General features: G+C 41.3%; 1 protein-coding gene across 1 annotated transcript in view; it reads right to left on the reverse strand.

The window, feature by feature from the left end:
* Positions 1 to 9,520, reverse strand: part of CD226 (CD226 molecule) — an 84,280-nt gene extending 74,760 nt beyond the window's left edge. Inside the window, exons 1-2 of the mRNA XM_068563670.1 lie at positions 9,475 to 9,520; positions 8,832 to 9,170 (exon numbers count right to left, since the gene is read on the reverse strand). Coding sequence (XP_068419771.1) covers positions 8,832 to 9,170; positions 9,475 to 9,520 — 385 coding nt within the window. The remainder of the gene's footprint in view (positions 1 to 8,831; positions 9,171 to 9,474) is intronic.
* Positions 9,521 to 12,140: the final 2,620 nt, after the last annotated feature.

Here is a 12,140-nt window from a genome sequence, read left to right on the forward strand (position 1 = left end):
AGACAAGTCTTCTTTCTATAAACGTTGAACCAGCTGCCCCTGGACAGCATCGGCTCAAAGAGAAAGCGGGCTGCACAGCCCTAAGCTTCTGGTCCTGAGAGCTTGACCTTTCTCCTTCTTTCTTCAGTTATTTATTTTCCTTGCGCGTCTTCGTTTTTAAATTTCCCAAATCCAGCATTTTTATCTTACAAAATTTTTTATCATTTTACCCTCCGTCAGGACTGTGGTCTGTCAGGATGCACATCCCCGTAAGGTCTCTTTGAAGGTCCCTGACGCCTCCCCCTAATCCTACGAGAAGTTTCCGAGAGAAGATGCGGTGAACACAGCTCCATCGGGGCTGTTCTCAACCTTTGACGAGAGGAATTTTTTTAAGAGAATCTAGAAGCCGAGACGGTCCAGGGGAGGGTCTCAGTGTGCGTGGGCCCAGCGGGTTCCGATTACCCGCAGGGGCTCTTACTCGCGAAGCCACAATCCCCGCCCCGCGCTCACACCGCACGCCAGCAGCACCCACTCTGCAGAGGAAGCGTGTTCCAGAGCCCGCGGCTGGCAGCCGCCCGAGTGCTGGGGAGAGGAGGGTTGTGGTCACAAGTGATAGAAGAGGTGCAAGTTGTCTTGATGGCTGAGGGCCGAAGGAGGAAAACCCAAGAACCGTGTGTCTCCGCTGCGCGAAGACCGTCTCCGAGGGCCACAGGGGAGCCCGTGCTTCTGCTTCAGCCGTAGTTCATCCTCGAGCCACAGCCACCCTTACGCCAGGGTCATCTTGGAAATAACAATAGCTGCTCAAGGAAGGGTAGGGCTTGTGGAAGTAAACAAAACCACGACAGGCTAAGATCACAGCCAGGTGCCTCCCCTGCTCTGGACCGCCTGAGTGGGTTTCCCAACAAGTCTAGGGAAAATGTTCTCTTCTGGACGTTGACCCGGCTGAGAAGTGGGAAAGCCTGGGCGGCCTCGCAGGGCATGGAGGTGGCACAGTGGACACAGGCCTGTGCCCTCAGGTGGGCAAACAGAAAAAACTACTCTCACCAAACCCAGATGTGTATTTGTTCCTTATGTTAAACTTTACCTGCCATTCAATTGTTGAGTCTAATTTTGTATATAAATCCAGTATTGCCTTGTTTCAGAGTTGTTTTTTATGTCTCCCTTTTTGATTTTTGATTACAGAGCTTTACCCCAAAGCCTGAGCACTGAATCTCATGGTGATACGTGCTCTCAAGCATCTCCTCCCTGGCTTAGCGAACAGAAAGCAACTCAATGAAAACAACCTTGGCCCGGGTCTGGTAAGTAGTCCACTTTCCGATTCCCATTAATTTCACCCTTGAGAAGTGCAGTGACCGTAACCTTGCTTTCCACGAGTCTTAAAATGCTCTTTATCATTTGCCTTCTCTATGTACTATTTTATTTCATTAAGGAGTGAGATTTCTCAGCCTTTAAAATGTTTTTGTTTTCATCAGTTGGCTATTTCTTATTGATACTGCCTAATATCTTTTCTCTTCCTTAAATGAAAAACTGCTGAAATGTAACATTTCACAGAACCCTTTTTTGTTCTCATATATGTATGTGTATAACACACAGTTATACAGATGGGGAAACTTTCAAGACTGATTTCTGAGCTTGTAAGAATGGACCTTAAGAGAGTTTATTATTTATTAATATTACCTATTGTTATCTGTTAATAATTATTTATTAATTCTTTAAACAGTAGATATGAAAGAATTTTTTTCTTATTCTTCTACCTCACTTAAAAACAAACAAACAAACCCAACCTCAAAGCAAAAGAGAAGCATCTGACGGGCAAAGCTGAAAGAATCCAGCAGGGACAAAACATGCTGGTATGTATTGGTGACCCATGTAACAGGAGAGTAAGAAAGGCTCTTTTTCCACGGCCTCTTAGCCCTGTTTGGAATTTCCACTGACTGGCGAAGAAGGCTTTTAGACAAAGGCTTCCCCTCCATAATTTTGCACCTTTCACTAATATATAAGGTAGTGCAGTTTTCTTCTTTCCTTCTGAATTTGCGATAGATAACACACAAGGTGAAATGAGAGTATGAAAATATTCTCAAGATACATTGCAAAATACAATTGCATAACACATCTGGATTCCTATGCCTTTTGAAGCATTAAGTCAACATGTTGAAATAAACCAAGCGATGAATTTTAAAGCAGAATAAACTGCATTCATTGTTGATCAATCCTATGTGTTGGCTTGCAAAGTAGGTTAAAGCAGAGCCAAAGTTATCTATTTTTTAGATAATATTTAAAGCAATTCTCCTGAATGCTACTCCGCCCAACTCCATGTCCAAATATTCTGACTTACCTCCTTCAAGGTAAACTTCAAATTCCCCCCTTTCAGGGAATCTATCCTGAGTTTCCCGGTTGAAAGTAAATTCTATCCTCTGAACTACAATAGCACTTACTCTTTGCTTTACGTTATAATTTGTGATATACAACTTTTATCTCCCCTAATGCTCTGCATACTGTTTAGGGCTAAGATCATGTCTTTCTAGCTTCCCCACCACAGACATTATCTTGAATATAGTAGGTTCTCAATAAGACTTGATGAGTGAATTAATGGATAAGTGAATTCGGTCCTACAAATCAGCACACCCATTTCTACCAGCCAGATCTGGGCCACGCCCCCATTTCCAGATTTAAATAAAATTTAAATCCGGAGATCACCCCAACATTAGGAAAAAGAAAAAGTAACTGGCAAGAGAAAAGCAAATACTGACGTTGACGGGAATAGAGATAAGACCCACCTAAGACCGAGCATGGATGACACACAGGGAGCCTCATCCCACCCAGCAAAGAATGAAACCTTAAAAAGGAGACAGTGAGGAACAACCCGTGTCAAAGTTGAGATGGGGGGGTTGGAGTGTGGAAGATCACAGAGCGGGAAATCTGTGTGATACAGCAACACAGAGCACCAGAATGTGTGGAGGGGACCATCTAACCCTCTCCTGTACACATGAGCTAAGAGGAAACCCGTCTGGCTCCTACACCAGTTACGCGTCTGTCCTGCATCTCGAATCTCCCCCGCTTCTTCCCTCCCTCCCCTCGCTCTGCCCTCTCCAGTCTTTAACATGAATGCTCCCCCCACTTCGATGTGACCATACCATCCTTCAATGCCACGGCCTCAGCTTCCGTCCCACGTACAAGTAGTTTCTTAGTGAACCATCTTCTTCACGTGCGCTGGGTGATCATCCAGACAACTCCAAAATTGGTATTTTCAATCCTGAACTTCATTATGGTTTGTCACTCCGTAATTTCAGCCGTGAGCTGGTCAAAGGCTACTTTACAACTCAATGCATCTGAAACTGAACTTATTTACTCTCTTCCAAGCCAAACTGGTCTCTTAATTTCCCATCTTTTTAAGGGAAACCATCATTTTTCAGTCCCTGAATCATAAAAACTTGGAATCCTTGTTTACCCTCTTCCAGCCCTCCAGGCCAAATCAGAATGAAGATCTTACCCTTAACTTAGATAATTACCTGTGAACTGCTCAAAATTGCAATTGTATCCTTCTTCACTGTTTTTATTAGAAATTCAATAGATTTGAGAGAAGTTTCATAAAACATTTTTAAGACAGATGGGAAATAAAACACCTGTATAAGAAAAACACCTGATTGTGAACTTGGAAGACCCTTGTATTCCTTCCTGGTTCTATCTCCTTCCTGCCTGTGCTTCGGAAATCTGCTTTCCTTAGACTTTTACCACACGTTTGTATCTATAAGTAGCATATTGTTTAGCTGCATGTCTCTAAACTTTGAAGGAAAGGAATCATCCCCTGTGTGTTTTTTTGAAACTTGCTATTTTCTTTCACACAATGTTCCCAAAATTCATCCCTGTTGATGAGCATCGCGATCATTCATTTGTTGGCTATCACAGTGATCTGCTGCCTTACACATTCTCAGGCATTCCTCCTACATGTGGGCAATCCCCAGAATATACAATAGAGAGAAGGATTAGGTCTTAGGAATGGGGTTCTTTAACTAGCTAACGCAATATCATTTTCCAGAATAGATGTGATGGTTAATTTTAGGTATTAATTTGGAGGGTGGTTTTAGATAAGATTAACATTTAAATTGGTGAATTTTGAGTAAGCAGATTGGCCTACATAATGTGGGTGGGCCTCATCCAATCACCTGAATGTCTGAATACAACAAAAAGACTGGCCTCCCTGGCCTCCATTCCGCCTGCATCTACACCATCATTGGTTTTCCTGGGTCTCCAGCCTGCTGGCCCACACTGCAGTCTCCATGATCACATGAGCCAGTTCCTCATGATAAATGTCTTTCTATACACAGATACATCCTATTGGTTCTATTTCTCTGGAGAACTCTGAATATTACCAATACCAATAATACAGTAGATCCACCAACTTACACTCCTACCAGCAGTGGATAAGCATTCCAATCCATAAAATAATAGTTGTTCACCCTGCCCCTTAAACTCTTCCCCTTCTATAAGGATGCAACTAGTTTAATCTTCTAGGTGGTAAAAAAAAAAGTGGTCATTATGTGTCTCTCTCTGAAAACATTCAGAGACTTCCCACAGTCTATACTGCAGGGTCAAGTTCCAACCCCATTAGGCTCAGCAACATTGGGCCGTCCCATCTTTCGAAGTTCTTCTCTGACATCCTCCTGCCCCATGGGCTTTGGCTTCTTTTTTAAACATAGGATCGACTGTATAAAACCTTACCTGGGGCCCCAGAGCACCTCTGCTGTAAGAGCAGAGAGAGGGTCCCACTGTCACAGTTTCTTCCTCACCCTCAAGGCTGCCTCTCAGGCGGTGAGGGGCCCTGGAGCCCAGGTGAGACCTACCCCTCCTGGAGCTCTGTCCTCTGCGTGAACCAGACTTCCTCATGCCTTCTCCACACCATCAGTTCCCCCGGAGACGCCCTTTTCTCTTCTTCCCTCACACCAGTCTCTCTATGCTAAAAAATTCCTGGTACAAACTATTATGTATTAAATAAGCTACAAGGATATATTGTACAACACAGGGAATATAGCCAATATTCGATAATGACCATAAATGGAGTATAAGCTTTAAAAATTGTGAATCACCACATTGCATACCCGTAACTTATATAATATTGTACAGCAACTCTACTTCAATTTTTTTTTTTAATTGTTCATGTTCACTCTGCTGGTGTCAAGCTCCCCTTCCTCTCATTTCTGGTTCTTTGGAAACATCAGCTGGTTTCATCCTGGTGCTGCGGCTTGGCAGCTCAGCAACCTTGAGTTGGTTAATGACCCTGAACTTCAGTTTCCTCAGCTGTATAATGTGAGCATGCTAATCTCCCGCCTGGTGTTTCACAAGCATTAAACGAGAGGACAGGCATTTACTTCACACACAGTAGGCACCTAATCCGAGTTAGCTAGCAGAGTTTTTGGGGTGCATCATACATTTGGGGGGACATTTCCATAAATATAACTACATTTGCCCTAAGTGACTAGTAAAGCCAGAGACACATGGGTTACGGTAATTTTCTCCACAACCCCACTTCCACCGCAAACTCTGCCATGAAAGGGCTACCTTTGAAATGTCACCTCTCAAGTCGCCTCAGCATATTTTTCCATGAGGCAGTGAAATAAATGCAGCCATTCTTGCCATTAAATGCTCTAAATCAGTTACTGATTAAGAAATGCCTGTCCTGAAGGTAACACATGTTTTAACATAATTTTGCATTAACAATATCATTTATCCAGAATAAGACATCCAATTTGCTCTTCAACTCTGGGCTGAAAACTCAAGGGGGAGGGAGGCCAAAAGGACAAGCAATGATGGATGTCTCCTCATTCAAGGGCTCCCGCCGGCTCCTATGCCCCCTAAGCTGGCACTTTCCATCCTGTAATTGCAACTCTATCCAATGGACACAAACGAAGTCTGAGAACTTGAACAGATTACTAGACCTTACTTCCCTTCAGTGTCCTCACTCGAAAATCAAGGTTACATCCACAGCCAAGTGTGCAGGGGGCGTTAAACGAGAAGACCTAGGTAAGGTACTGATCAAGTTCCTCACACATCATCAGCTTTCAGTGAACAGGAGAAATCAGTATATTTAGAGAGCATGTGGCTCAATTCCTTCACCTTTTTGCAGATCTTAACGATCTATTATACAGATTAAGATTTCCAGATTCCAAGTCCAATCTTTCACTGTTAAATAGATCATCAACTCCCCCTTTATGTTATACAAGCATGTAATATTTGTAGATCCTGATATGTTGTTAATAAAGCACACATGGAAGAATTTAAGTATATTTAAGGTTAATTTAGTATATTTAAGGTTAAGTATATTTAAGTATATTTAATGTAAATACAGCTACTATATTTTATAAATTCACTACCTTTCTTAGTTTAAAAAAAAAAATGAAGCTCTCCAAATCTCAAAAGTGAATGAAATACTCTCACTGGCTGGTTAATGCAATCTATTCTTTAAAAATACAAATGATCAAAAACAACAGCAAAATATGTTTAAGAATACCATCAGACTCTAATCTGAACTAGATGGAGAGTTAGCCGCCCCTTTCTTGGCGACTGACTGAAAATCTCACCACTGTTTTTGAAAAAGCCCCATGAGGCAGAGATCTCCCTTTTCCTATCCTCAAAATAATAATAGGAGAAATAAATCTGGATGATAAAATCAAGAAAATATTGCCCAAATCATTCATACATGATGCTAAAAATCCTACTTTGGTGTGGCAACCATAATTTAGTTCTCAATAATTTAGTGCTACCCTCTATCCTAAACCTTCACAAGAGGTCAAGCTACCTGTTTTTGTTTTGTTTTGCTTTTAATAAAAATTGCATAAGTTTAGGGCATATACAACAAAATGATATGTGGAATGATTACTATAGTCAAGCTAATTTACACATCTTCTCCCCATATAGTTACCATTTTTTGGTGATAAGAGCACCTGAAATCTACTCTCTTAGCAAACTGCCAGTGTTCAAGACAATGATATTAACTATCATTAATGTCTTCGTGCTGTACATTGGGTCTCTAGACTTGTTCATCCTGTATAACTTCAACTCTGTACTCTGACCAACATCTGTCTCCCCCGTTCCCCACCTCCCCACCCTGGTAACCACCGCTCTACCTGTTCTCTTTTTTTCCTTCTTTTTTTTTTTATTGGGGTATAGTTGTTTTACAATGCTGTGTTAGTTTCTACTGTACAGTGGAGTTCCTTGTGCTATACAGCAGGTTCTTATTAGTTATCTATCTTATACATATTAGTGTATATATGAATATATGTACAATATCTTCTTTAGCCATTCCTCTCTTGATGGACATTTTTGTTTTTTTAATATTTTAATTTTACTGGAGTATGGTTGATTTACAATGTTGTGTTAGTTTCAGGTGTACCTGTTTTCAATTGGTTGTTCTTTACAGAAATCGGAATACCCGATTTGGGACCCAAACTACAAAAGCTCACCACACGAGGCAGGGTGGGGAGGGGCATCTATCTCTGGCCAGGGTGGCTCAGGCCACGTGCCAAACAACTCACACCTAAGACCCTTCCCATCCTCTCCGCCACCTGCATGGCTAATCAGAGTGGACTATACACTGAAGACGCGCAAACAGCATTTCACAGGTGGCTGCACACGCAGCAAATGAGACCCTGGGGGGCAAAATGGAGTCTGTAATAAGTAAGTACTTAGCTGAAGAGATTTTGCTAATGGACACTCTGTAAGCCTCACCCATATACACAGAATTATCATTGAACTTAGGTACTCCTAAAGAGAAAGGGAAAACTAACACATGGGAATTTTTCTTACTTCCTGACCATTAGATATTCCTTATATAGTACTTTAAATTGTTCTTTTATAATACGGATTTCTTAAAAAGAAAGCACTATATCAGGTGGTATTTGATGTGCTCTGCTGGATGTCTATTTGGGATATAATTTGAGAGACACCAGACAAGAAACACACAGTCCCAAATTATTTCTTTCCCGAGACTATCTCTGACAACTAAAACTTTCATCGCTAGTCATTTTGTATCAAAAGCCTAGGAAATAATAATAGTGACAGTAATAATAATACCTACCATTCCCCGACTACCATGGGCCAAGTTCCTTACATATAAGATCCCTAAACCATTCAACAAAGAGAATGGTATTATTAACTCAATTTACTGTTCAGGAACCTGAGATTCAGAGGGACTGAGCAGCCAATATAAGGTTATAAAGGAAGTAAAGGCTATAAAACCCAAGTTTTTCCAACATACCACACCCAATCCATGTGGCTATTACTTGTAGGACTAACTAAGCGTCAAAGCACAATCACTGGTAGACATGGCAGGAAATACTTCAAGAGATCATTAGATTCTTTCTGAAATGACAGCTTGCAATTTCTGAAGCATCTTCTCTAGTGAAACTTGGATGAAGCTAAAAACAGAGCCAGTGCTTGAACTCTGCCTAGGATTCACTAATAAACCCAGAATTGGTGTTACAGAAAGGACTCTGAACAAGCAGGGTTGGAAGCAAAAGGAAATGGGACTACGTCACAGGAGGTGTCTGATCCCTGAACCCAAACATTGCCAACATCAGCTTAATCTAGGTTCAAGCTCTCATTAAGACAAGATAAAGCCTGTGCTTTCTCCCATGACATTCGAATTCAAGAGACGCTTCTTCTACTTGGAAATGATAGCACATTAAGAAAAACGGAATTGATTCACAGTATTATTTCTTTGAAACAATAATATAGAATCTAGAAATGGAATTGGAAAATGGCACAAAAATATGATAAAGCATTTCACAGCTTCTACCTGGTCTTTACAGAAACAAATATTGTAGATGGGTAAAAAGGTAAATAAAAATTTCACTTACCTGATGGAACCACCTGTATCACCTTTTCCCAGGTTCCATGTGGGAAGGTATGAAGAAAGCAGGAATAGAAGCCAACATCCACCTCAGAGGCATTATGGAAGGACAAGGTCATATCGTTAGAGGCCGTGGTTGAATTTGAAAAGTAAACCCTATCAGCGTACGGCTCTCTTATGATCACACGGTAAGTAGGGTTGAAAATGGCTATGGACTCTCTCTCCAGTGTCTTGATCTTGAACCACTCCATCTGGGTTAAAGTGTCCTTTGATGGATACACACATTCTAGGGCCATATTCTTAGCAAGTTGAACAGTTGTGTCCCAAAATATCTCTTCACATCGAGCTGAAAGACACACCATCATGTGATCATGTGAATTCAATTAGACCTGATGATTGAAACACCAAACAGACATCTGAAGCTTACTCTAGACCTAGCAAGATAGTAAACTGAGATCATGGTAAAGGCTAACAGTTTCTACCTTAGTCTAAAAAGGTTTCCACTGCTGATAATTGGTATTTACAACTTGTAGTTTTTCTGAACAAGTGAGAAATTATCTAAGCCAACTAAGAGCATTATAAATTCTGAACATGTCACACTATAAGACTAAAAAAGGAGTAAATTCTTTAAATGAAGACATTATCTTTACCTTTGTATACATAAAGAATAGCCAAGAGGAAAGTAAGGTAATCCATCTCTGGAACCTGTTTGGGAGGCCAGTCTAGAGAAAGACAATTTTATAATGTCACATTGAGAGCCCCAGCACGGTGCACTGTTTCCTTCCTCTCAGATCCTATCAGCAGTGTCTTCTTTATCTGAAGTATGAACACAGGAAAAAGGTCTTAGCTTCAAAGTCAGGTTTGCTCTCGTACAAAGATGGGCAGATTTGAGTTACTTCTCTCTCGGGGAAATAGCTTATTTTCAAGCTTTCATTTTCTACAAAGATTCATTCATTTGAACAAACATTCTCTGAGTGCATGCTCTGGGCCCAACTCTGCTCTAGGCGATGAGGATACAGCAATAAATTAAAAAAAAAAAATCCTTGCCATAATGGAACTTACATCCTAGTGGGAGGAGGCATAAAATAAAATAAAGAAGGACAAAATAGAGTTAGGTGGTAAGTGCATGAAGAAAAACAAAGCAGGAGAGTGGGGACCGGGATGGGGTGGTAGTGTTTCCCCCCCGGGATAGGAGGGCTGGGGAGTCTGCACTGAGAATGTGACATTGGGGCAGAGTCTACAGGGCACAGGGAGGGGCCTGCAGCTCCACCAGCATGGACGGCCCACGGGGCATGGCTTCCTGTCACCTCTGCCTCTTCGCTGACCTCAGGCATTTGCTTTGGGGGTGATGAAGGGACCGCTGAAGGCCCTCCAGATTCCAAAGTATCGTGGCTCAGGGAATATACAAATCACCATTATCGTTGATTTTTTTAAACTTTTTATTTTGAAATAATTGTACAGTCACAGGAATTTGCAGAAATAGTACAGAGAGGATCTGTGTACCCTTCACCTAATTTCCCCCATGGTTCCATCTTACATAATCTTAGTAGGTGCGTCATTGATCCCTTCCCTCTCTTATAAAATAACAGTTCAGTTTCCTAAGAACTTGCTGGGAACGTATAACCATGTCAGCATAGAAATATATTATTGCCTCTGTAACAAGAGGCAACAATGTAAGAATGCATTTGATCCCTGATGAGAGGGTCAAAATAAAAGGGGGGTAAAAATTGAGAAAAGGGGGAGCAGGCACCACTAAAGACAACTTTGCCTAATGCTGACTCTAAGCCTATGTGATTCCATCCAAAAGTTCACCAGCAGGTGTCCTCTCCTTAACAACAAACAGTATCTAATGTGGGAACTTTCTCAGGAAACATGAAATCAAATATGAAATAAAAAATGTAATGATAATCAGAACAAAATTATAATGTGTCCATATAATAACGTATAGTGCTACCTTATGGTTACAGAGCATTCTATTTTCCAAAACCTTTCACATCTATATTATCTGTGCCTATAACAGCTCTGTGATATAGTCAGATGAAGTAACTCTCATCTCTGTTTTGTAAGTAATTTAATGAAACAATTTGACGAAAATTTTACTGAGCTCTACCAGGTACCCTGCTTAGGTCCTGGAGACACAAGCATGAGAAAGACACAGTCTCTGCCCTCTAGTCATGTATAAAGTATTGGGTCAGGTAGATTAAAGGAGCAATTCGTTATAATAAAACTAGATCATTTCTTTGATCAAGTTTTACAACATCCCAGAGAGGAACAATTCATTCTAACAGATTTGGGGAAGATTTTGTAAAAAAAAAAAAAAAAAGTGCACCACATCCTGGGCCTTCCAACCTGAATGAGACTTTCCAAGTAGAGAAATGAGAAGAGGAGATAAAGGTGCAAAAACACGGGGCATTTTCAGGAAATGATGTGATTACCGTCTAGTGGGTGGGAAGGGACAAAAATGAAATTGGGTCTTGTTTGAAAGTGTCTTGAATGACATCCATAAGGGAGTTCAAACTTGACATCTTGCTTACATCTGTCACTCCAGCACCAAGCACGATTCCTGGGACATGTGTCTATGGCATAAGCAACAACAGCTCTAGGAGGAACTTGTTTTAAAAAATCATTGTAGCTGGAGCCATTGGGAGGAGATGGGGACAGACAGTGACAAGAGATCAGATTGTGTAGATAGATAGGATGAAGATTTTCTGATACAATTCTAAGAGCAAGTGGAAGCTGTTGGAGGCTTTTAGGCACCAGAATTACATGATCTGATTTAAATTCTTAGAAAGAGAGCCGAGCATCACCCATTTCCCTCTCCTCACTGCTAACAAAAGCCTGTTTTGGTTTGGGCATCCACTTCTCCCAAACCACTGGGATATTATGACAAATCTGAGCCATTCCACTGACAACTATGACTAATTTGGGGGCTGGAGGTGGAGAAGCCAAGCGTGGACTGAGTAGATCCAATCAGAGTCAAGGAAATTATATTTCACTTCAGAAAGACAGAAAGACCCTCAGTGAATGCCCGCCCCCCCCCCCCCACTGGGAGTAAGGACTCAGGAATGTGGGAGGATTACTGGAAAACAGGTGCTCATTGATAATAACTTGTAGTAACCCCTTCATTCGCAAGGCACCGAAGTCAGTGTAGCTAAAGGATGAAGAAAGCAGAAGGGCACTTGCATTCTGATATGTCTAAACTCAAAGGACCTAGAGGTCTCAGATGTGAACGAAAGGTGCAGAAAGACATGGGACTGAAGATAAAGTTCAGCTGTTACAACTTTGCTAAGGATGAGCCCTATTTATCAACGTCTAA

The sequence above is a fragment of the Eschrichtius robustus genome, chromosome 14, assembly GCF_028021215.1.
Source record: "Eschrichtius robustus isolate mEscRob2 chromosome 14, mEscRob2.pri, whole genome shotgun sequence".
NCBI classification, from domain to species: Eukaryota; Metazoa; Chordata; class Mammalia; order Artiodactyla; family Eschrichtiidae; genus Eschrichtius; species Eschrichtius robustus.